The sequence below is a fragment of the Dendropsophus ebraccatus genome, chromosome 15 (genome assembly GCF_027789765.1).
Source record: "Dendropsophus ebraccatus isolate aDenEbr1 chromosome 15, aDenEbr1.pat, whole genome shotgun sequence".
Lineage (NCBI taxonomy): Eukaryota > Metazoa > Chordata > Amphibia > Anura > Hylidae > Dendropsophus > Dendropsophus ebraccatus.
This window is the reverse complement of record NC_091468.1, coordinates 13,860,591-13,887,057: the sequence shown is the minus strand read 5'-3', so window position 1 is coordinate 13,887,057 and position 26,467 is coordinate 13,860,591. Positions and strand designations below refer to the sequence as shown.

The window sequence follows — 26,467 nt, the reverse complement described above, 5'->3', positions numbered from 1 at the left end:
TGTGATGAGGTGTATATAGCTGATGCAGTGTGATGAGGTGTATATAGCTGATGCAGTGTGATGGGGGGTGTATATAGCTGATGCAGTGTGATGAGGTGTATATAGCTGATGCAGTGTGATGGGGGTGTATATAGCTGATGCAGTGTGATGGGTGTGTATATAGCTAATGCAGTGTGATGGGGGTGTATATAGCTGATGCAGTGTGATGGGGGTGTATAGAGCTGATGCAGTGTGATGGGGGTGTATATAGCTGATGCAGTGTGATGGGAGGTGTATATAGCTGATGTAGTGTGATGGGGGGGGGTGTATATAGCTGATGTAGTGTGATGGGGGGGTGTATATAGCTGATGCAGTGTGATGAGGTGTATATAGCTGATGCAGTGTGATGGGGGTGTATATAGCTGATGCAGTGTGATGGGTGTGTATATAGCTAATGCAGTGTGATGGGGGTGTATATAGCTGATGCAGTGTGATGGGGGTGTATAGAGCTGATGCAGTGTGATGGGGGTGTATATAGCTGATGCAGTGTGATGGGGTGTATATAGCTGATGCAGTGTGATGAGGTGTATATAGATGATGCAGTGATGGTGGTGTATGTAGCTGATGCAGTGTGATGAGGTGTATATAGCTGATGCAGTGTGATGAGGTGTATATAGCTGATGCAGTGTGATGAGGTGTATATAGCTGATGCAGTGTGATGGGGGGTGTATATAGCTGATGCAGTGTGATGAGGTGTATATAGCTGATGTAGTGTGATGGGGTGTATATAGCTGATGCAGTGTGATGAGGTGTATATAGATGATGCAGTGATGGTGGTGTATGTAGCTGATGCAGTGTGATGAGGTGTATATAGCTGATGCAGTGTGATGAGGTGTATATAGCTGATGCAGTGTGATGAGGTGTATATAGCTGATGCAGTGTGATGGGGGTGTATATAGCTGATGCAGTGTGATGGGAGGTGTATATAGCTGATGTAGTGTGATGGGGGGTGTATATAGCTGATGTAGTGTGATGAGGTGTATATAGCTGATGCAGTGTGATGAGGTGTATATAGCTGATGCAGTGTGATGGGGGTGTATATAGCTGATGCAGTATGATGGGGTGTATATAGCTGATGTAGTGTGATGGGGGGTGTATATAGCTGATGTAGTGTGATGGGGGGTGTATATAGCTGATGCAGTGTGATGGGTGTGTATATAGCTAATGCAGTGTGATGGGGGTGTATATAGCTGATGCAGTGTGATGGGGGTGTATATAGCTGATGCAGTGTGATTGGGGTGTATATAGCTGATGCAGTGTGATTGGGGTGTATATAGCTGATGTAGTGTGATGGGGGGGTGCATATAGCTGATGCAGTGTCATGAGGTGTATATAGCTGATGCAGTGTGATGGGAGGTGTATATAGCTGATGTAGTGTGATGGGGGGGTGCATATAGCTGATGCAGTGTCATGAGGTGTATATAGCTGATGCAGTATGATGGGGGTGTATATAGCTGATGCAGTATGATGGGGGTGTATATAGCTGATGCAGTGTGATGGGGGTGTATATAGCTGATGTAGTGTGATGGGGGGGTGCATATAGCTGATGCAGTGTCATGAGGTGTATATAGCTGATGCAGTGATGGCGGGGTCTATGCTGTGGAGATTCCCCTCATACATGCGGCTATCCCTCACACACAGCGCCATATCACAGCGGGTCACACACGGAGCCCTGCGCCTCTGTCCCCCACAGCCGGGCGCGTCACTCGCAGCTGTGTCACTCCGCAGCAGGACACCCACACGGCGGCCCCTTCCACCAGGTCGAGGAGCTCATCGCCCACTTTCCCCCTAATCCCCCCGTCCATCCTCAGCCTACACTCACTGCTCCCACCTCACAGCACCCATCCCTCCCGCCCGCTGCACTGGGTCACGTGACCGACCTGAGCGCGCAGCCCGGCGGCGGAGGGATACCAGGTTGAGCAGCTACAGTGAGAAGGCTGCGTGTGAGTGCGCCCGAGACTCCTCCATATTAACTAGTCCCCCTCACCGATACCGACACCGGGCGGGAGCCGCAGCCATGCCGGGCATGATGGATAAGGGCACCGAGTTCCTGGGCAAGAACCGCTCCAACGGCACCAAGAGCCCGTCCAGCGCCTCCAATGGGCACTACTCGGAGGAGAGCGGCGGCAGCGACGACGAGCACGGTGGTAGCCTCGATCTGTGTGGTGACTGAGCCTCCCTGTCCCCTGTCTCCCCGCCTGTCTGTGAGTGTGAGTGTGCCCTCGGCTCCCGCTATAGCCGTCTCCTGTTCTCGTTACAGATGTGGGCATGAGGGTGGGAGCCGACTTCCAGGCCCGGATCCCCGACTACGAGCCCGGTACGTCTGCCATTTTGTCTGTGGGGCTGCGGCCGGGGTGGTGGTGGTAGCCTCGGTACAGGGGAGGAGGAGGATGCGGCTCCTAGGGGATTATACACACCGGGACGTCTAGCCGCCATTGCTAGCCTCATACACACTGTGCTGCGGTATACATGCGCTTATAGGTACATGCTAGGCGTGCATTGGGTAATATTACTAGGATATGTGTATATTGTGTGTCTGTAGTTGTACACGACTGATATATACACTGAATGTGGCGCTTTATGGAGATATTTGGCCATTTTCCTCAGTGTATTGTACATTGTCTGCAGATTATAGGAGATGCATCAGTAGCTATTCCACAGGTCACTGCCCCAACCTGTTTCAGAACTACAACTCCCAGCATGCTTCAAGGCACACTATTCTCCAGCCTGTAACTCATCATCTGGTGCAGAGCTACAACTCCCAGCATGCCTCAAGACATAACCTACCTCTATGGCACTATTCTCCAGCCTGTAACTCATCATCTGGTGCAGAACTACAACTCCCAGCATGCCTCAAGACATAACCTACCTCTATGGCACTATTCTCCAGCCTGTAACTCATCATCTGGTGCAGAACTACAACTCCCAGCATGCTTCAAGGCACACTATTCTCCATCCTGTAAATCATCTGGTGCAGAACTACAACTCCCAGCTTGCTTCAAGGCACACTATTCTCCATCCTGTAAATCATCTGGTGCAGAACTACAACTCCCAGCATTTTCAAGGCACACTAATTCTCCATCCTGTAACTCATCTGGTGCAGAACTACAACTCCCAGCATGCCCCAAGACATAACATACCTCTCTAGCACTATTCTCCATCCTGTAACTCATCATCTGGTGCAAAACTACAACTCCCAGCATGCCTCAAGACATAACCTACCTCTATGGCACTATTCTCCATCCTGTAACTCCTCATCTGGTGCAGAACTACAACTCCCAGCATGCTTCAAGGCACACTATTCTCCATCCTGTAACTCATCATCTTGTGCAGAACTACAACTCCCAGCATGCTTCAAGGCACACTATTCTCCAGCCTGTAACTCATCATCTTGTGCAGAACTACAACTCCAAGCATGCCTAAAGCCATAATCTACTGCTATGGCACTATTCTCCATCCTGTAACTCATCTGGTGCAGAACTACAACTCTCAGCTTGCCCTAAGACATAACCTACCTCTCTAGCACTATTCTCCACCCTGTAACTCATCATCTGGTGCAGAACTACAACTCCTAGCATGCCTCAAGCCATAATGTACCCCTATGGCACTATTCTCCACCCTGTAACTCATCATCTGGTGCAGAACTACAACTTCCAGCATGCTTCAATCCATAACCTATCTCTATAGCACTATTAACCATCCTGTAACGCATCATCTGGTGCAGAACTACAACTCCCAGCATGCACCAAGCCAATGTATGGCCCTCTGGTGCTATTCTCCAACCTGTAACTGATCGTCTTGTGTGAAACTACAACTCCCAGAATGCACAGATCCATAATATTGTTCTGTGGCAATATGTTCTTGTCTGCCACTCTCTTGTTGGTGCACAACTACAACTCTCAGCATGCCTTAAGCCATATGGCAGTATTCTTCAACCAGTAACTCATCAGCTGGTGCAAAACCACAACTCCCATCATGCCATGACACTCTTTGCTTGTCAGAAGAATGGGAACTACCCCCTCCCTACATTTCCAGGAGGAGTAAAGGAGGAACAACACAAAGTCTCATATTAGAGGGGGGAACAATTGCAAATCAATTGCCATTCCTTTTATCACATTGGGAATAGAGATGTTACCTAAACTTTCTATAAAAATGAGTCACTGTTGTGTTTTTGCAGAAATCAATAGCCCAGTGATTTTTAAGAAATTTTGTAATTGGGTTTATTAGCCCAAAAATGCATTTTTATCATGAAAAAGCAGTTTGATGCTCTCCCCCCTGTCTTCATGGTTTTCTATGGAGAGGGGAGGGGTGGAGGGAGATGAGACCCCCAAACAGGACAACAAAGAGTTAATTTACAGCTACATTACCGGGCTATCTCCTCTGACAGTCAGCACTGACCTCTGAATACCGGCTTTCATGCAGCTCTTGCTGTGTAATCCTTTGTTCTCTGCTGTCGACTAATCTCCCATCCCCCCTCCATAGAACAGACAGGGCCCGACTGATGTAAAAGTCGAGATTTCCTTATAATGAGCAGTGAATGAGAGAGAGGAGGGGACCTGGGGAAAGTCTTTTTGAATGCAGATAATGGCATATTTGCCTAATAAACCCAATTACAAAGTTTCTTAAAATCGCCTGGACTATTGATTTTCTTGAAGAAAAGAAACGACAGTGGCACCTATAGCTGCTCAAAAATAGCCATCGGGCAGCCTTTTTAAAAAGGTGTTAGGGGATGGTACATTTGCTTTAATATAATTGCATGAATGGAAAACTTGGCATGCCACTTCCCGTCTCTCCCAAGCTCAATAAGGAGTACCTGAAAAACCTCCTATGGTCTATGGAAGCTGCCCATATTTAAATAGACCACTCCATTATTGTATGGACTATACATCATGCTGCACCACCAAATGGGAGACCTAAGAAGGAGACTTGTATGGGATATCAAGGAAGAGATGTTACCAGCATCGTGCCACATTATTGACGCCAATGGCAGGAACATGAGCGTTTTACAGCACCAGAAAGTGATTGGGAAGCCCACACTGGAGAGCGAAAGAGGGAGGCTGAGGACCTGGAAGGAGATGGAGAGCTATGAGGAGACCAGGAAATAGAATGCAGGGTTATGCTGTAACATCGCTGGCATCTGCCCACCACTTGGGGCTCGATCCTGCACACTGCTCTGCTGCACTCCTCACTCACTCTAGGTCTGGTGGTGTCCTTGCTCTTCTCTGCTGCATGCTTTTGACTTACTGCAGTACCGCCCCTGTCCACTAGGGTGTGTTTGCAGCCGCTTGTTTTTAATTTAAAGGGCCGGTGTGCACTTATTTAAAGCGTAACTGTCATTTCAGGGTCATTTTTCTGAAAACATTAAATATCAACAGTACAAGCGATTTTAAGAAACTCTGTAATAGGTTTTATGTACTAAAAGAGTTTCCTTCTGTACTGAAAAAGCAATCTCCCAGCCTCCCCCCTCACATCAAATGAAGCAGGATTTCTGTCTCCATTATGTGGCTATGGAGAGGGGAGGGGCTGTTAGGAGTGACTGAGCACGGAGGATTTCTGCAAAGCAGAACACCCTGCAATCTTCTCTCAGTAAGTTCATAGTTAAGCACTGACCTTTCTGACACTTGAATTTAGCGGTTTAGGTGCCCAGAGAGTCTACAAACAGCTGACCTTCATGTCACCTCTTCCTGCTCCCTCATCTCCCTCGGCCCCTCCCCCCTTCATAGGCTTACAATGGAGAGAGCAGAACCTGTCTTCACTGGCTTCTCTGTAATGAAGACGTGTTTGCCTGATAATACACAGATAAGAAGTCAGGGGGGGAGGCTGGGAGATTGCTTCTTGAGTACAGAAAGAGGCTTTTTTGGCTGATGAAACCTATTACAGAGTTTCTTAAAATCGCTTATACTACTGATTTCTGCAATAAAAAAAAAAACATGACAGTTACGCTTTAAAGTCGCTGTTCCTCCTTGTCTGTGTTCTTGGATCTTCGTGTTCCTGTGTCTATTCCGTGCATCCTGACAATGCCTGTTCCTCAGGTTATGCTTGCTTGCATGACCCTCTCTGTACTGTTAGCCTCTCCTGTTGCTGAGCTGCATCTAAAGTCGCCTGCCCTGATCAACTACCCGTTGATTCTCCTATTGAGACCCGGCTTCCTGACTACGCACATCACTCCCTTTCTTCAGTGCCCTGCAGCAGCACTGTCTGGTACTTAGAACCAGCTGCTACCCACACTGAGACCTGGTCTCTAGCTGCAGAGGTCCAGCTTCTGCACCCTGGTGCAGGATAAAGGGTGAAGGCCTAGAGGGCACTAAGACTCCACCAAACTGGTACAGAAGCAAAGGCAGGTCTACATTCGCTGCCTATTACATGAGATAACAGGTTGTGCTGGGGTGTCAGAATGAAATTAGTTCCGGGAATGAGGTGGGGAACCTTGTTGGGAGCCAGAAATGAGGAGGAAAGCCTCACTGGGGACGAGCACTGACACAGGAGCCGTGCAGCAGACAAGGGCTATGGTGAGACCAGTATAGAGGTGGGGAGCTATGCTAGGGACTAAGAAGGATATGGTGCACCAGAAATGAAGTGGGGTCCTTGCTGGGGACTAGGAATCAGATGGGGAGTGAAGTTTTATTTAAAAAAAAAAAAAATCGCATTGAGTATTTTCCCTTGCAGAATTGCCCAAACTTATAAAATATCACATTCCTGATTGCGTTAACACAAAAACTTGCAAAATTGCTGACTTTTGGTCACATCCCTTCCCAGAGACAATTGCAACCTTCGTCAATAGGTCGCATATATACTAGTGAGGTACCGATAAAAACTACAGATTATAGCGCAAAAAAATACGCCTCAAACAGACGCCCTACAGACTGAAAGATAGAAACAATATAAGGGTCAGAATACAGCAATTTTAAACACATTTAAGTTTTTAATTTTTTTTAAGTAATAAAATAAGCTGTATAAATTGGATGTTGTAAACCTAATGACATGAGAGATATAGATAAGATGTCCGTTTTACCACATGGCGAACGGTGTGAAGACAAATTTCAAGACGACCTTATAATAAAGACGAGCTGCAGTAACACAGCACAACCACTACACTGTGTAAGCCTGGAATCCATACATTGTCTTTACATCTAGGCACCTTCGGTCACCCACACAGCTTGTTGAGTTGCCAATCATCTCTTGATGGGATATCCTGAGGATAGATAGTAAATTTAAGGTTGGAATACACCTTTGAATGATGTCTAGTTTCTAGTGTCCAGCAGTGACAATTCTTTTTATTTATTTTTATTCCCTTTGCTGCAGGCTTCCATGTATACTCACCAGTGATCATTGCTTTTCTACGGCGCGGTATCATTCTGCTGCTACGGTGCCATTGAAATCTGGCTTGTGCCTGTATGACCTCTTCTCTGGCTGACCTGTAGCTAAGGAGGCTGGAAGTCAGAAGAGATATGATGCAGGCACCAGATAGATCCAAACGGCATCAGAGCACTGGAATGACTGTGTGAGCAAGTGATCATCTCAGGTAAGTATGCATGCCAGCCTGCAACAGGGAGGGAGGGAAGGAACAATTAAAAAAAAAAAAAAAAAAAAGTGCTACTTTGTGTTTCAATATTTCATCCAAAAGAAATTGTATCTGCAATTATTATCTGTATTAGGCTCTAAAGGCCCTATTAGACCAACAGATCTGACAACAGATTATCTACCAAAGATTTGAAGCCAAACCCAGGAGTGGATTTGAAAAGAGGAGAAATCTCAGTCTTTCCTTTATGACCTGTTCTCTGATTATAGTCTGTTCCTGGGTTTGGCTTCAAATCTTTGGCAGATAATCTGTTGTCAGATCTGTTGGTGTAATAGGGCCTTTAGGTTAGGGATATGCTGACATAAATAAGGATCAGGCAGAATGCTTTTGATTCTCTGTGTGGCTGTATACTGACAGCAACATGTCGTCTCCATCACCTCCCGTCTCTATGATCAGGGCACAGAAGATGCAAGTTACAGTTAGAACAGGAGCCTGGAAAGGTGAGTAACCACGGACCCTGGTCGTCAGCATTAAACCCTATCACTGTTCTAAGCTATTTGTGTAGCATTTCTGTACATTTACCCAGTCTTTATTATACTGTGGGGCTATCTTGTTGCAAGGACAGGGAGAAGAGCACTCAGCGGCACACTTCTCCCCCAGGATTTGACCACTCAGACCGTAGTGCCCAGATTCTGGGTTACATCATACTTGCCATCTCTCCTAAAAAGTCTTGGAGGCTTACAGATGAGAAAGTTCTTGAAATCCCAAAAAGTTGTGAAGTTCCATGTTTCTGAAGAAATCTCCTTAGAAGCGAGTCTCCTATAAAAAAAAATAAAAAAAACTTAGCGCAGTATTCAGCACAGGCACCTGAAAAATAAAAAAACAAACTGCAAATATGTTGCTAATTTTGTTAGTTCTTTTACACCCAATAAATTTTTAATTAACTATCAATATAAAATCACAATAGCTTTGAGTAGTCACAGATGGCGCCATTACATAAGACATCAGCTCCTCCCCCCGAGACGAAGGGCCAGTCAATAATGTGGTGTCCAGTATCTGATCTTGGCACAAAAGGAGTCAAGTAAAAATGGTGAGAGTCTGGTCACCCGTTTAACACTGTAGAGAACAAGGCTGAAGGGCCATGAGTCTGGAATCCCACTTCATAGTACTGTGGCCCGACCTCATAGGACGATTGGTCGTGTTTATTGCTAACCCAACAGACACAAGTTGAATGGGTTCTGTCATGCAGCTGATCTGCCTGCACCCCATGTACTGATATTTAATTAAATCTGCAATGGATTCCTCTTCTGTCCAAACCCTTCTACTCTGAAGGATCAGCCACCCATCCAGTCTATGGAAGCCTCACAACTCTCTCACTAACCCAGTGCCATATAGTGAAGAGAAGCATCAGGTATAGTGGATTCCAACAAATATCCTGTTCTCGCATACATAAACCACCACCAGAATTGTCTAACAGTAGCTTTTTCCTCTAATGTACATCTATGTGTATATGCAGAGAAGGATGTCGGAGAACAGAGTGCTCTTATGTATGTGGCTGATTATTTAAACATGGGAGGACCCGGCTTCAGATTTATTAATATGACATTATTTATTATATGCATATGGTAGAACATTTCTGCCGCAGACCTTGTGGCAAATCTGGAGCAAAATCCATATGTCTGATGTGAATTCCCCCCCCCCCCCCCCCCCCCCGGTGTCAGAATCTGCACATAAATACAAGCATGATCACATTTGTACGAGGAAATTGTAGCATCTCATTTACTTGTCTGCTTTTGTAATCCATTGAGGATTTTACCTCGTAGACACAACTAGAGATGAGTGAACATTATAGTAAGTTTAGCCGAACCTAAACTCTTGGCCATTGAAGCTGCCTGGAGAGGATAGATGCAGCCATAGGAGACTTATGACTGGAGATGAGGTTCAGGTTTGTACCGCCTGGAAAACAGGAATACAGCCTATTGCCTATCGATCATCTCTACTTATGACTTGGCTGAGCATTTAGGTTTGGGTTTTGCTAAACTTACTGTAAGTTCACTCATTTCTAGGCACAACCTAAGAAAAACTGACTACACTACCACCAATCGGCTGATTTAGGGCCTGTTCACACAAAGTGGCGGAATTTCAAGCAGAGTGGACACCGCTTAAATTCCACCTGTCCAATTGTTTCAATGGGCTTTCTCACGCGCGAGAAATCCCATTAAAATGGTGGGACAGGTGGAATTTTAAGCTGTGTCTGCAGCATTGACTTTGCTTGAAATTTCTCCACGTTTGAACGGGCCCTCAAGGGGTTGCATGGTTTAGTGGCTGTGTCTGGTACTGCAGCTCAAAGTGAGCCGTAATAACAGGTGCAGTTACTGCAAGGTATCAGTACCTGTGTCTGATATACAGAGAAGGGGACATGGCCAGTGCTGATTAATGGGGCCTGCACTTTGACCCACTTCATTTCTGATAATAAGTCCCTGACGTTGCTTTTAGTTCTTTAGAAATCTTATAGAACATTACTTTAGTCTGCACCAAACTAGATGGATACAAAGGAACATTTTCTTTTAATTCCTAACATCTGTCTGATAATACTAATCCTGGTATTAAATAAACAGCCCAGGTTTTGTTTGTTTTTGTCCACTCACCATCAATAGTCACACAGCATCAGTGGTTTCATCCCAGTGTAGCTGCACCCATACTTTTCATTACTGTGATCACCATCCTGACCCATGGGAAATCATAGTGTTTCATGTGTCATGAGGAAGTGTATTCTTGATGACCATATAATCTATACGATCACCTCTGGCTGCTCCCTCCCCCCCCCCCCCCTACAATAAGACATCACCCAGCGGCTTCATGGGAATTGCAGGCCGTCTATCGCAACATAAGGGTGGGTTCACACTGAGGAATCCGGCGAAAATCTGTATAAGCAAAATTAGGCCAAAATAAAAAACATTCATAGAAGCATACTGACCCATAATACAGGCTAAAATACAAACACCCCAGCACACAGAAATGTAGTTCGTATTAGAAAATAATTTTAGCTGGCAATTCAAATCAATATGACTGAAATCCCATGCCTTTCACATAGGCTAAAACAGGTAAGCACAAGGCATACAAAACAGTCTGTATATTATTCTCTAACAATAGCCTGTGCTGCACTATATAAAAAAAAAATTCAGGATGCTTCTTTAAAGCTGGGTATCCACATATGCAGCTGAAACCACACACCGCAGTGATTACTGATGAGAATGCGGCCTAAGGGTATGTGCACACTGAGGAAAAGGCGAGGAATTTCAGCTTGAAATTATGTACAGAGCAAAGTCCCATTGTGTTCAATGGGTTTTCTGCTCTGTTGTTCACACTGCAGAATTTTCTGCTGTAGATCTGCTAGATGAATCCTATAGAAGTCAATGGGGGGCTTAAATTCTGCTTGAATTCTGCCTGAAAACTTTCCTCTACAATTCCTTGAGAATTCCTCAGTGTGCACATACCCTAAAGGTTCTCAAGAAAAATAGTTTTGGCTCTAACTTTGACTTTTGTATTTAAGGTGCTACCAAGTACACGGACAAAGATAATGGCGGAATGCTGGTGTGGTCTCCTTATCACAATATATCCGACCTGAAGTGTAAGTACCATATGTGCGGCATCATGTGTAGTTGAGGTGTTGTCCTGTGTTATTACATTGCCATACATCATCTGCATTGGGACATCAGGAGTGCAGAGCATGTAAACAGATTGGCAGGAGGGGGCACAGCAAACATGACTGGATGCGGCCATGTCCCCATTGGTTTTATTTCAAGGGCAAACCCTTTTGTTCTCCATTAGATGGCGTAATATGCTTCCAGGGAAGTAACTATTGTAGCCTCTTACTATGGTACCACATGACACACCATACATCAGCATGTGGGGAGTGGGTCTCCATAGTACAGAGTGCATGGATCTCTATGTGCGTCCTATTAGACAAAGCAATTTTTTTTAATTTCCACCGATTAACAAGCGCTTGTGGGAACAACCAGAAATTGTTCATCATAATACACAGCGATAGTTGTTAGTTTCGATTGTAATTACAATCATTTGTATACTGTAGTATACAAACAATCTTAATTACGAAGGAACAACCTGTAGGTACACCGAAAGATTTGTGAACGATTAACAATGATTTTATGGTCAGCACCAAAGATCTCATATGAGATCGACATACGAACAAATTTTCATTAGTGGTTTGATGGTTGCCTGCATATACACAGAAAAAACATTGCTTAAAATCGAACAATATAACGATTTTTTTTCCCTGATAATTTTTCCGCGTAAGAGGGCCCTTACAGACTCCTGCACATCTTTGTACATTTGTGATTGAATTAAACCTGTATAAACAGGTGGGTTATCCATGAGTATCTAAAAGAATATTTGTTTCTTTGTTTAAGTGGATGAATACATTGCTATAGCAAAAGAAAAGCATGGCTACAACGTGGAGCAGGTATAGTTTGTATTTGTTTTAAGATCATTGTCACGGTAGCATATGCAGTATATGGCAAAGTTAAAGGGGATTTTCCACCTCCCATTTCCCACAAGATAAGGGCTAACAAGCTGATCCTGAGAAAAGGAATATACCTGGTATAAGTGGTTCGGACTGTGCAGTCTGCACCATTTATTCTAGGATTGATTGGGGTCCCATCAGTTGGACCCCCTTTAATCGGCTTGTCATTCTCTGACCTCTGTTAATGGGAATACCCCTTTAAAGTCAATCTGTCAAGAGTTTTATGCTGCCTGAAGCATGGGAAGCATTAAACAGACAGTCTCCTTTGTTACATGGGACTATGAATTACTGAGAAATCATAGTTTTTCAACCAGATTGGAAAAGCTCTTTGTGTCACTGTGGATTGGTAGATATTTCCCTATACACAAATCAAGAGAGCGAGACCTGCCGGTTAAGATTAGTTGGATGGGAAGAAGTTGTCACGGCCACCCTGGTAAGGCTGGGTTCAAACTACGTTTCTGTGCATTTGATCTGTTTTTCCATTGATTTTCATTATAAAAAAAAAAAACTGATCCGTTTTTTTTTTTTTTAACGGACAGAAAAATAAGGTCGACTATGTTTTGTGTACCTTAAAGAAAACGGATCAGTTTGATCCGTTATATATATATAAAATCAGAATTGTAGCAGCAGAACGGCACTGTGCAGACTTCTAGTCAAAACGGCTTCCAGCCAGTGGGTGCACGTCTCTCAGGTAGTCGACCCCCGACTCCACAGCATAAGTAATAAGAGATGGGAAGACGGCACTCCAATAGTGAAAATGCGTGATAATTTATTCACCCATACACGTAATGCAACGTTTCGACTCATGAGTCTTTCTCAAGTTTCTTTCCATCCGTCGTTCATCCTTTTTTTGCAAATAATAAAAAGGATGAAAAAAACTGATTGCAAAAACGTAGTGTGAACCCAGCCTAACACGAGCCTCTATTCAGTTGTCTGAAAATCATAGTCCACTGTTGTAAAACTACCCAATTATTCTATGGAATTTGGGCTCCAGCTTGTTCCGGGTTCCGGCAGGCATTACTTCCTGGATTTTTAGAGTCCGTTGACAGTTCGAGTTATACAAATCTGTATAACTTTCGGACACCAGTTGATTTGAAAACAGCCTTTTTCCTTCTGGAGTACCGCTTTAAAGGGTTTATCAATTGTTAGTAAAAACATGGCCACTTTCTTCTAGACGCAGCACCACTCTTGTCTCCAGTTTGGGTGCATGTTTTGTAACTTGGTTCCATTGAAGTGAATGGAGCTTAATTGTAAACCGAACCTGAACTGGAGATAAGAGCGGTGCTGTCTCTGGAAGAAAGTGGCCATGTTTTCTAACGCTGGATAATCCCTTTAAGTATTCTGATTTGACATGGAAGGGGGTGGTGGGCACAAGAATAGGGTAACTATTTTTATTTCATTGTAAGTACAGCCTTCCCTAACACTGGACTGCAGCAGCTTATGGAGCAATTTGGTTGCTGCAGTGAACCTTTAAATGTGATCATGGCCTTTGGGGCCAGGAGGGGGGGGGGTCTTTTCAGCTGGAAATGTCTGGTTAGACATGCATATAAGCTTTTATTGCTGGTAAAATATCATTTTTGAAAAAAATAAAATAAAAAAATCTTCTAGTCTATCCCCATGCACCACATAATAGAAGAGAAAACAGAGGAACTCCTCTGTTCTTTATGGACAGGCAAAGCGTTCAGGGGGACATTTGAAGCCAGGGCGCACGACCGGGGAGAAGCCACAGATTTGCCCCTTCTCCCTGGCATACACCTGCCATATCCCCTGCTCACCCGGTGGCTCACAAGAGTAAATCATGATCCTACTGGCCTTATTCATAAATCTCCCCCTCCCCCCACCCCCTTCAGTGTATAGGATGCTCAGGCCTGGCTATTATCCTGGGGAAGATTTCTGCAAATGTATATTCCCCATGAGGGCACACATAAGGGAAGATGTGGCCCTAGGCATCGCCTGTCTACACATTAGATGCTCATCACTAAACTGAAGAGCTGACAAATTCACATTTGGTAAGGTGATATTGTCACACACACCTTCCATATATGTGGTTCTCAGTACCATTCTGAAGCTTACATTCTGCACATTTCATATCTACCTATATAAACCATATCTTTTTTTCTCTCGTCCGTCAAAAATGCATTTTCTTAATGGTGGACAGTGTCATCTGGGTGGGGCTTCGCGGCTGTCGTGCCTTGTCTCCCTGCCTACATTGGCGCCATGGTCCCTGCCTCCACGATGACCTGATCAGAATGGGCCTCTCTGGAAGCTGGGATTCATCCTCTGTAGCGCAGGTGCGGTCGGGCAGTGACGTTGCCGTATCCTTATCTGCTCTTAACTGCGGCACAGGATGAATCCAGGCTTCCAGGATGGCCCATTTCTATGATGTCACGGAGGGGACTACAGTGCTGATGTAGTTGGGGAGTAAGGACACAAATGCTGTGAAGCACCGTTTAGAGGACACTGTCCGCCAAGGATAAAATGCATTTCTGACCGGAGAGAGAACAAAGACATGGTTTATATAGGTAGAAATGAAGTGTGCAGAATGTAAGCTTCAGAATGGTGCTAAGAACCGTATATACGGAAAGGGTGGTGACCATGTCATATTAAATGTTTAATATACAGCACGTGTGTATATATATTGATGTGTATAATATACATCTGCTTCTTCTCTAAAGGCTCTCGGCATGCTTTTTTGGCACAAACACAACATCGAGAAATCACTTGCCGATTTGCCCAATTTTACTCCTTTCCCCGATGAGTGGACGGTTGAAGATAAAGTCCTGTTTGAACAAGCATTTAGCTTCCACGGGAAAAGCTTCCATAGAATTCAGCAAATGGTAAGATGATGTGTGCCGCTGCACTATGAGTAGAAGGCTCTGTTACTCTGCATCTTTATATTTACATTTTCCTCAATTAAAATAATTTTACTATTTTTTTTCAATTTAGCTTCCAGATAAGACCATAGCCAGCTTGGTCAAATACTACTACTCCTGGAAGAAAACACGCTCTCGGACAAGCTTGATGGATCGACAAGCAAGAAAATTAGCCAGTAAAAATACTAACGGAGAAAGGTATTGTGCTTTATTATATAGGGTTTTTAGGGATCTTGCCTTTTTAAAGATTTATTATTTTAGGCGCTGAGTAAAAGTTCCTTATGAAAGCTTTTTGTTACTGCATTTGCCCACATTAATCTATGTGTCTAGTGATAGCTTGCAGTTACACGTAGCATAAAGGGGCCCATTCTTCTGTATAGGGGCCCTATTGGCTGTGTGTAAAACAAACACCCTAAGTATGTGTTCACACTTGGCAGGTAGAGATAAGCAAATTTACAGTACTAGCAAAGTGCTTTGCCAGGCTGACGGTCAGCTTGTCAGCCCGCTGCCTTTGAACCCTGTGCCACTCCTCCCCTGGTGCCTGGAAAAAATGGATCCAGTCCTGGGAAACTAGGCAAAGTTTCTAAGGACTGGATCCAGCTTGCAAGCCGACCGCCAAGCCTAGCGAAGAGCTTTGCTATACTGTAAATTTACTTATCCCTAATGGCAGGTTTTTTTTATTACCATCTGTTTTACATACAGACTTATAGCTTAGAATGAATAGTGTATGCTGCTGATCCTGGTATCCAGAGCAGACCCTCAGGGCCCTACTTTGTGTATTTATGGTATCAAAATAAAGCCATTTATCATTCCTTGTTCCCAGTGAGTCTCCTCACACTGAAGGTTATAAGTATCTCTTGTATAATGTGACCTTTCACTGATTTGTGTTTCACTTTCAGTGATGAAGAAGTGGAAGAAACGCATCCAAAGGATGGAAATGATAGCGATTATGACCCTAAAAAAGAAGCAAAAAAAGAAGTAAGTGGCCGTATATGTTAATTTTTTTTTTATTATTTATTTATTATGGAAGAGGTCACTGAATCACTATTTAAGTGATGTACCTTGTGGTACATTTGCTTTAAACACAAAGGGGGACATTTACAAAGGTCCCACCAGAGGCGTACACCAGTGAGAAGGGGTGCCTGCTGTATGCCCTGCTCGCCTTGGGGGCAAGGCGGGGAGGAGCGATGGCCTCCTGCACCTCATTTATCATGATCCAGATCTACGCCTGCTGGAAGCGATTTGGTATGCTGGGCACCGATTCGGGCGCCCGGCCGAATTCACTAAGAGGCACGCACCTCTTAGTGAAATTGGCTGGGGAAAAGGGGGTAGGGCCTAAATTAAGACCGACGTAAGAGTACGCCAGTTTTCATAAATCATCTCCCCCCCCAAAAAAAAAAAAATAGTCCAAAGTGCAATTTGCACATAGCAGTGATGTCAGTGATAATTTAAACAGGTGTATGGTGACAATCATAGATAGTAGTACCAGTTGATAATTGATTGTGTATGCATTCACAATAGTGGATACTACCACAAACAGCCTGTAAAGGATACTGTAAAGTAATATAAATGTCCCTCCCCATACAGGAAGTAACGTATGGTTGCAGGGAGGTATGAAATGTGGGAATCGAGAGAGTGATTGATCGGGATTGGTGATCTTCGTTTCTATGTCGCTGATCGCATCTTTTGAGCTGACTTCAAAATCACTGTTAATCGCTCTCACGTCTGTCAGTTTAAACACTCCTTGTTCACAGTATATAGATAAGAACGCATTTGATTATTTACAGTATATAAATGAATGCAATTACGACCATATTTATCATAATTGCGATCACAGAGACTTTTCATAGCGATTTATCTTCTCTAAAATAAAAAATTGTTGCTAGTTGTTCGCTAAACAATTGCTTAAGCGATTTATCTGTACGTGTAAAAGGACCCTCAGTCAGTGGAAAATGATACTGCTATGGCATACAACAGCACCTGTTTTTATTATCCATTGTGCATTGCTTTTTTTCCCCCTCTGAACGCAGACGTTAATTAAACAGACGGTAGCAATGCAGTGTTGCCATAGCCTTGGTTAATGTGCGTAGTCACCTCTTTCCTCATATCAGTTAATATAATGTTCTTTGTGGACATACAAATACATGTCTGTGCTTTACTTATAAATGATTTTTTTATTTCAGCCAAGTGGAGATACTTGTATTCAGCCTGTCAAGGTTGCTCTTGGTAGAAGAGAATACCAAAGTTTACAGCACCGTCACCACTCCCAGAGGTCTAAATGTCGTCCTCCAAAGGGAATGTATATAAGTAAGGATGATGTAGTGGCTGTATCCTGTAGCCCTAACGCTGCCAATACTATTCTTCGTCAGTTGGATATGGAATTGATATCCTTAAAACGTCAGGTAGGAATTTCAGTTCTATAAAAAAAAATAAAAAAAAAACTTTTTAAATTTTAATACTACATTTGACAATTAACCCCTTCCTGCTTATGGACGTGTTGGTATGTCCATGGATGGAACGGCCACAGAAGCCACTCCTCTTCGTGCTCATTGTGCACAGTGATTTCCTATGAACATCAAATCTCTGCTCATTAGCATAATGAATGTGAAGAGGAGCGGCAGTGATTTGTTAGCGACTGGACCGGCATCCAGAGTGTGACCGCCTGGAGAGGGTAAGTATCTGATGCTGTATTCCAGGGTAGGGTGGGTTCTGCCCACTTCCCTGGCTGACAGGTTCCCTTTAAGGCCAAGGTTTACCTGGTAATAAAATAGATGTAGCTGATCAGACCAAATTATCTGACTAGCTAAAGCTGCATCGGATCGATAATTCAAAATAATGTTGTTTTTTTTATAACGATCAGGGTTTAGACGGAACAATATATGGTTTGGAAAAATCGTTATTGCGATCGTTTTGATCACTTAAGCCTATCACACATAGGGTGAATCGGTGAAAGACTGTTTACATAAAGCGATCTGTGAATTTTTAGCGAACAACTATTTGAGAACATGTTGAAAGATCAAAATGAACGATTTCTCGCTCGTTGATTGTTCGCTGTGTTTACATGAGCCGATTATTGCTCAAATGCGATCGTTATTATGCAATTCAGTGAAGATGTTGACTTCCTTAGAAAACAACTGAGAAATTCTGCCATAAATCCACACCAGATCCCATCACCAAAATTGACATGTTGCAGACGTTACATTTTTACCACAGGTTAACTTTCACAAGGATTCCGGGTAGATTATGCTTTGCTTGCAGATGCACAGGTAAAATTTGCAGCTGACTACAAGGCCAGGCATATGGAGGAAACTTTGCAAAGTACATTCACAAGTTGCAGATTTTTTGCATTAAAATACACTTTAAGGCTATGTTCACACAACGTATATTTTCGTAAAATCACGGCTGTTGTATTACGACAATATACATTACCTTTCCTTCTATGGTATCCCGGACGGAGCGTATACACATAGTATACGCTCTGTCTGGGATCTCTCGCGGCGCCGCAAACAACTGACATGTCAGTTTTCTGCAGCCACTATTCATTGAATAGTGGCCGTAGAAAACCATGTCAGTGCACACTGTGGAGCGAGCGGCTCCGGCTGCTCGATCCATAGTGTGATATGGAGAGTTCCGATGCGGGCGCGCACAGATGCGCCTGCATCAGAACACTGCGGCCGAAAAGAATGGATCCGGGATGATCTGTTCAGAGACCGGCCGTTCCGTGACCCGGTTGGTCTCTTACGACGTGGGAACATAGCGTAAAGGAGTTAGCATGCCTTTATGGGTTTATATACAGATCTTTCTTTTCTTTCCTTTTGTCTTGTGACTGAATGGAATTTATGGTTTCGTTTAAAGGTTCAGAACACTAAGCAAGTTAACAGTGCACTAAAGCAAAAGCTGGAAGGAGGCATAGAGGAGTTCAAACCTGCAGAGGTAACCTGAACATATATGAGCCCTTGCTGTCTATCCCGGGTTTATTGGCTGGATTGTAGCCCTTACTTGTCTGCACCTTTTGTAGTATTTATTTTAAAAATGTTTTTTTCTCTTTCAGTCAAATCAGAAAATAAATGCTCGCTGGACAACAGAAGAACAGCTTCTCGCAGTACAAGGTAAGTGAGGAGGACCTTGTCGCACGGGCCTAGTGACACGTTATACTGCACTAGGCTCATGTATATGGTGGATTATATTGTAACCTGTATAAACATGAAATGCATTTATTATTTTAGTGCTTGGATGTGCTTGAAATCTAGAGATCAGCAAACCTCGAGCATGCTCGAGTTCTTCCGAACCCGAGCGTTCGGCATTTAATTAGCTGGGGCTGCTGAACTTGGATAAAGCTCTAAGGTTGTCTGGAAAACATGAATACAGCCAATGACTATATCCATGTTTCCACATAGCCTTATGGCTTTATCCAACTTCAGCAGCCCTAGTTAATCAAATGGCGAACAATCGGGTTCTGATGGACTCGAGCATGCTCGAGGTTCGCTCATCTCTATTGAAATCCCTTTTATATCGACATTCCAGTATTCTGTAACTTACTCTGATGGGATGTTTCAAAATTATCAATCACTAGGACGCCGATTCACTTTAATTCTTTGATCAACCCGGTTTTCCTGTGTAAGATTACATTGAGCTTCCATTCCCAGATCAGGCCATCATACAGGTGAGTCTTTGATGGAAGGGTTTCCATGTCACCACTTTCACAGGGCAGCATTTGGGTCAGTACTTTGTAGCAGTAGTATTTATAAGCCACAGTCAGACATAGACATACACAGAACACCTGTGATGGTAAGGCTTGGACCTCTGCTGCATTTTGGTCCCATTTGTAATGTAATTTTGGTATATAAATACTGGAGTAAAATACTGCTGTGTGAAAGTGACCTTAACATGAGCATTCAGATGGAAGAAAAAACTGTTCCTGTTACTTGTCACACACATTAGATTATTATTGAAGTCCTTGTAGCTGAGTATACATACAGCCAGATTATATTCTAAGCTAAAATGATTGGAGTCCATCTGTGTTATATGTTTTATGCATTTACATTTTTTTAACATTCTTTTCACTCGGATTGTATTGTACTTGTTGGGACAAAGCAGTCGCACTGCTCCATGACATTCATTGCATTTTTAGATGGTTAAAAAGCATCCTGGTAGTGGTAGGAAAAGTGATATTGGTTGATTGACCTATTCTCTGTATGTTAAACCTAAACAGAAGTGTCTCTATAGATGCATATATGGGTGTGTTAGAGAGAAGCTCTTCCCAATCCTTAGAAGCTCTTCGCTATCCTCAGTGGCACCACTTCTATTCTGATAGGAAATTTGGGTCCCTGTCCTTTAGAATGCCTGGGGGCCCAGTAGCCGGTCTCTTACAACAGTCAATATTCTATCCAGAGAATTTCCATTAGTGGGACAACCCCATTAGAAAGATGTGCCAGGAACTTTCTCAGGGTAGATGCAAAAAGAGCAGTGCAGACCTAGTGACTGATCTGTGGCAACACAAGGTAAGAATGACTTTACAGCATGAATGGTAAGTTTGGTGTTATTCAGTAGTAGTTACTGCTTTGTGGTTTTATGGAGTATGAAGCCACTAAATGAATCCAATAGGTATAAAGGATGCAGGTTTCCATTTGAATTTTGGCTGTAGTAATGTATATTATTTCACTTTCCATTATTTTTTTTCTAATAACCAGTAGTAGGAGTGTCCAAGTTGCTCAACCGTCATTGTCAACCATGCATTGTCCTTAAGTTGCATAGTAAATATACAGCGTCTATGAAGAGGAAAATAAATTTTCAATGGAAAATTTTGCAATGGAAAATAAACTTTAAAGGCCACATCACATGTACCGAGCTGCAGTGTAAACTGTCCCTGATCTGCTAGATTGGCACTTGCTTAGTTACACGGCATATGCAGCCTTTAACTTTAATCGGCCGCAAATTTTTTAATTTTTTTTATAACAGTGAGTAATCTGCTTGTTCATTTCTCCTCATTGGCAGATAATCGCTCTGTGTATTACAGCTTTTACAAGTCATCTGTATTCTTTAGACTCAATAACTCTGTACCTGGCTATATGTGCATATGTAAAAGGGCGTATGTCCAGGAGTAACTCATCGCTAGTTTGGCCTCTTTACCTCAGTGCAAGTAGATGAGCACCTTTTTACTCATTTTTCAGTAACTTATACATTAGAACTGTTTTACATATACTGCACTAGATTCATGGACATTCTGCTAAGCCTAAGATGGGCTTGTGTGTTTATTACAAAAGTCAATCAGAAGAGACAGAGCTGCAGGAGTAGCAACCTGAACCAATGATAAGATAGAAGCTGGATTTCAGGACTGTTGGCACTATAGCTGAAGTAAAGTCAGTAGCTGGGGATATTGTTTCTCCATACAGAGACCCTTAAAGTTGGCCTATGTACCTTTAGTATAGGGGCATTTTAGGCAAAGGACACTTGGCAGGTACAAAGACAGCCTGCTGTGAAATCTTGTTATAGTTGTGATGATGCAGTCTCATCGTATTAGAAGAGTAATATTACATTTTACCATTTTCAGGTGCCATAGACTGTGCATCACAACTTTTTTATTAGATTTTGTTTGAACAAATCTGGAACTGCGCTCCAGTGTAGAGTTCTATTACCGCTGGGAAAGGCTCTTCTCCTCATCCATTGGGATACTAAAATAGAGATGACCTTGGTCTGTTTATAGAACCTACAAAAGCCTAAAAACTATATAAAATTCTTACATCAAAAAACATATATATTTTTTTCCTACCTGCAACTTCAGATCACCGGACATAAATGAATTATCTATTGCTAACCATAGGCATGTGATGGCTGTCGGCCAGATGATAATTCCCTATCACCCGGACTACCTTACCCGTACACCTGGTTTGAGCGCCATTTATCTTTTGCAGCCTAAGTAGCTAACAATATCATGGGTCTGTGCCCAGAGCTGATATGGGAATACTACTAGTGACCAAGGTTATTGTGTTCATTACACATAGACAGCATGGTCACCCGGGCACAGAGTCGCAGATAACGGAGGAGAAAGAAGGCATCTGGAACACATTTGAAGGGGAAACGGGAGGGTAAATGCGCTCCAGCAGGGGGCAGTAGTTACAGAAAATGTTTCTTTCACATAGAATGAGACTTTCAGTACCATCTGTATTACAGAAGATTACCACCTTACTGGGATTTCCTCTCCGGAGCTATGTGGTTACAGAAAGTCTGGCTCTAAAGTTGGCTGCTTCCTTGTGCTACTCCGCATCATTGTACGTCCCTGCTGGTCACCAGAATCATTTTGCATAAAGTCAAAAAGCTTTGGTATATACTGAGCCTTGGGTAGGCTTCAAGAAGTACAAGAATGCATTAAAGGATGAATAAAGCTATATTTTATGAATGCTTATCCATTTTTAATAAAGGGGTACTCCAGAGGAAAAAATAGTTTTTAAATCAACTGGTGTCAGAAAGTTATACAGATATGTAAATTACTTATTTTTGGTGTGTTCTTTCCAGTCTGACACAGTGCTCTCTGCTGCCACCTCTGTCCATGTCAGGAACTGTCCAGAGCAGCAGCAAATCCCCATAGAAAACCTCTCCTTCTCTGAACAGTTCCTGACATGGACAGAGGTGGCAGCAGAGAGCACTGTGTCAGACTGGAGAGAATACACCACTTCCTGCAGGACATACAGCAGCTGATAAGTACTGGAAGCCTTAATTTGGTTAAAATGGAAATAATTTACAAATCTATAACTTTCTGACACAAGCAGTTTTAATTTTTTTTTTCTCTCTGGAGTACCCCTTTAATACTGAACCATATATATTTGTGACCTGGAATAATGATTTTTCCCTCCTACATGTAGAATAAGCTGTCATTGGCGCACTGTTTACATCTAACCTTTAGGCATATGACCCCCTCCATCCCCAATATATAGGCAGAGCGCCCTTGCAGATTTGTTGACATACATCGCACCGCATGAGTGGATCGTCTTTGGTGAATATTGTACTTTGCCTTCCAGGTGTCCGCAAATATGGTAAAGATTTTCAAGCTATTGCAGATGTAATTGGCAACAAGACTGTTGGTCAAGTGAAGAACTTCTTTGTAAACTACAGGCGTCGCTTTAACTTAGAGGAGGTATTGCAGGAATGGGAAGCAGAACAAGGAACCCAGGCCTCTAATGGTGATGCTTCTACTTTAGGGGATGACACAAAAAACACTTCTCATGTCCCATCAGGGAAGAGCACTGATGAAGAGGATGAGGTGTGTTTGTGTATCCACAGTATTGAGTTGAGATTTTTTTTTTTTCTTTTCTTTCCTTTTTTTAAAAAAAAAACATTACTGATAAATTGCGAATAGATGATAAAAAGGTAGAATTCAACCTATAATCTCTGGTTGCTGCATTGTATATGCCTAGACTATTGTTTTATTTTCTGGATACTGTATATTGATGTATTGAAATAACATACGTATACTTTTTTTTCTGTTTGTAAGGCGACCAGTGTGTTTAATGGTCTTTGTTTGAAGTCTGTTTTTTTTTTTTTTTGTTTTAGACCCAGAGCAGCCAGACGGCACCGCCCTCCAGCCAGTCGCCCCCAGTGCAGCCCGTAGCCCCAGCGCCGACCACAGCTTCGGCAACAGCCTTGAATCAGCCTCCACCTCTTCTTCGGCCAACGCTTCCAGCAGCCCCGGCCTTACACCGGCAGCCTCCACCTCTTCAGCAGCAAGCCCGATTCGTTCAGCCAAGGCCGACCCTCAATCAGCCTCCCCCGCCATTAATTCGCCCAGCTAGCTCTTTGCCTCCTCGTCTAAACCCGAGGCCAGCGGTGACCACCACAAGTTCTGGTCAGCAGCCGTCATCTCTTATTGGGATTCAGACTGAACCACAGCCCACCATGCATTGATGTAAATAACCTGGAACTTTTTACATATATGGGAGTAGTCTCGGAGCCATTCATGAAGCGATGTTTTGTTACGTAATCTCGGACATTAAACAAATGACTGTCTAGCATACACTAAATTGATCCAGAATGTATTGTAAGCTTTTTATATAAATATATATATATATATATATACAGACATAAGCCATCTGTAAACCAAAGTGTTCTCCATGTTCAGACTGATCTGTTAAGTGTTACTGTGTGTCATAGTTCAGCATTTAGATGCCGACCATATGCAATAAGTCACAGAAGTAATTGAACTGTAAGTATTTAGCTTCACGAGATTCATATCAACCTTACAGTGAAGGCAGCCATTAGGCATTTTAGCCACACGTCTTGTACCTCAGTGATGATCCCTTACCTAGTGTTTTGTGAACGTTGGCTCAGCCGATAACATGTCCTCCACTGTGTGTAGACGATCACTCCATGTCTTGATTTTTGGTTTTAACTTATAAACGTTTAAAGAGGTTGTAACCAAAAACCTCACACAAAATTGTTAAATCACAGTCCGTGGAATATTGGTTAGATAAAGGCAAAGCCTGAGCAGCTATGTGGCAAGATTTATGTCCAGATACCAAATAATGTAGCTCCCCTATTCCAGTCCGAAATCGCAGGTACCTATCACAATATAAGCTTGGTGCTAGTGCTCTCCTATACACATACAAGCATTGCTGTTAATAAGTAGTAGGCCACTCTTTCTGTGATTGGAACCAATGTTGTCTAAATAGTTGGTTAAAAAGGGTACTTTTGGTGCAAAAACAAAACAAAAAAAAACAATGGGTGAAGCTGTTTACTATGTTTTTATTACATTTATTTATGTAACCCATTGATTTTATGTACCATGACTTAAAAAAAAAACAAATATTTTTGAGATCCTTCATGTTATTTTAATATATGCAGTAATGTTCCCTTTTTTATTTGTACGTGTACATTGTGGTTTTTCTAACATTTGTATAACATTTGAACCAGTTTAGTTTGCCTTCCCTTTAAGTGGCCGAGTATTGGTAAGATGTGTTTTTTGGCTTGCACATATCACCATGCGTGTGTTGAAGAGATCATGCTAGTTTCATCATGTTAATTTTTAATTTATTTGCTGTATTTACCTCAATGTAATATGATGAGTACCGTCCTTGTCGTCTTGTTTGTGACAGTCCAGTATGAATTGTCTGCCGTGTTTTTTCTAGTTTATGGACTTCTGTTTCCCTTACAAAACTGGGATTGTGTATTTTTATTTTATTTTTTATTTATTGCATTGGCACTTAGTAACTAGACATTTTATAGACTTACCCTGGTCTATCAATATATAGATATGTAAATGGGGCTTTTGTTTTTTTACATGTTAATTTTAGAAAGTGCACTTATGTGATAATTTTCTCATTTTCGTGCTGCGAAATGTAAGATAAATTGTTGCCCAAATTCATTGTCTATTACAGGTCGTTCAATATGGTAAACTGGAGTTTGCAGAGTTTGGTAAACTCTCCCCATACGGTGTTATGTAATTATAAATGGATTACAACAGTGTCATTGTAACTGTGCTCTTTTTTGCATAAAGCTTTGTTGTTTCTTATCCTTTTTTTTGTCCTAAACTCCCACTGACACCCTTAGTATTAAATGCTGTGTAAATAACAGGGAGTGGGATTGATATATATATTTTTTTTCTCTCTTCTGTCTTTTTAAATATGGCGAAAATAAACTGAAATGATAACTGGAAGCAATAGTGAGTGCATTAGTGTTTGTATAAGATCAATCATAGGCAGTTATCTGCGTCTTTGTGGATTGTTAGTTTGACCATAATACATAGCATGGTTAGCACATGTGGCGCACTCCACCATATCTGTGTAGTATCTCACTAGTCCTACCAGGTTAAAGATGGAATTTAAGTTCAAGATGAGGTTCCCAGTTTCTTTTCAAGACCAAAATTCTGCCAACCCACAAGAACAATATTCCTTAGCTTAAGGTTCAGGATTGAAGAGGGTCCTGTAACTGCAGCTAGTGTCCTAGAGAAATAGTTGAGAAGAGAAATTTGAAAATTAATTATAATCATTAAGATGCTGGAAGTTGAAGCGTGTAGCATACTGGATTAAAGTGGTAGTTTAGCATAAAGTCTTTTAAATTATCTGGTAATTAGTAATTTAGTAAATTAGTAATTTACTTCTATTAAAAAAATATCAAGTCTTCCACTACTTATCAGCTGTGGTATGTCCTGCAGGAAGTGGTGTATTCTTTCCAGTCTAGAAAACAGGAGAGGTTTTCTATGGAGATTTTCTACTGCTATGGACAGAGGTGGCAGCAGAGAGCAGTGTGTCAGACTGGAAAAAATACACTATTTCCTGCAGGACAAACATCAGCTGATAAGTACTAGAAGACTGGAGATTTTTTGAATAGAAGTAAATTACAAATCTCTGGAACTGTTCAGTCTTAGGGCCAGTTATCACTGAGGAAACACGGCGCAATTCCCCAGGGCGCACGCCAATGTGTCTGGTGGTAGAGGCAAGGAGGTGCAGTGGGAACTGTTACTGAGAGGCAGTGTATTGTGCCTGTCAGCATAAACCTGACAGG

At 42.6% G+C, this 26,467-nt stretch overlaps 1 protein-coding gene across 3 annotated transcripts; it reads left to right on the top strand.

Moving 5' to 3' along the window:
- Positions 1 to 1,897: 1,897 nt before the first annotated feature.
- On the top strand, positions 1,898 to 25,614 carry RCOR3 (REST corepressor 3). Of its 3 annotated transcripts, none has more exons than XM_069955131.1 (12): positions 1,898 to 2,186; positions 2,300 to 2,356; positions 11,112 to 11,189; positions 11,989 to 12,041; positions 14,777 to 14,938; positions 15,048 to 15,172; positions 15,874 to 15,952; positions 17,158 to 17,376; positions 18,830 to 18,907; positions 19,026 to 19,083; positions 22,990 to 23,231; positions 23,522 to 25,614. In XM_069955131.1, the coding sequence occupies exons 1-12, from the start codon at positions 2,057 to 2,059 to the stop codon at positions 23,870 to 23,872; spliced, it is 1,632 nt and encodes a 543-aa protein (XP_069811232.1). In that variant the 5' UTR covers positions 1,898 to 2,056; the 3' UTR covers positions 23,873 to 25,614. The 3 variants fall into 3 exon arrangements, with proteins under 3 accessions (XP_069811232.1, XP_069811230.1, XP_069811231.1); XM_069955129.1 differs by having other exon boundaries at positions 1,971 to 2,183; XM_069955130.1 differs by lacking the exon at positions 22,990 to 23,231 and having other exon boundaries at positions 1,971 to 2,186; positions 23,522 to 23,843.
- Positions 25,615 to 26,467: the final 853 nt, after the last annotated feature.

Coding starts and splice junctions, on each gene's coding strand:
- RCOR3 (XM_069955131.1), top strand. CDS start 2,057: ATGCCGGGCATGATGGATAAGGGCACCGAGTTCCTGGGCAAGAACCGC. Junction 15,173..15,873: donor AAAAATACTAACGGAGAAAG/GTATTGTGCTTT, acceptor TTTCACTTTCAG/TGATGAAGAAGTGGAAGAAA. Junction 17,377..18,829: donor TGATATCCTTAAAACGTCAG/GTAGGAATTTCA, acceptor TTTCGTTTAAAG/GTTCAGAACACTAAGCAAGT.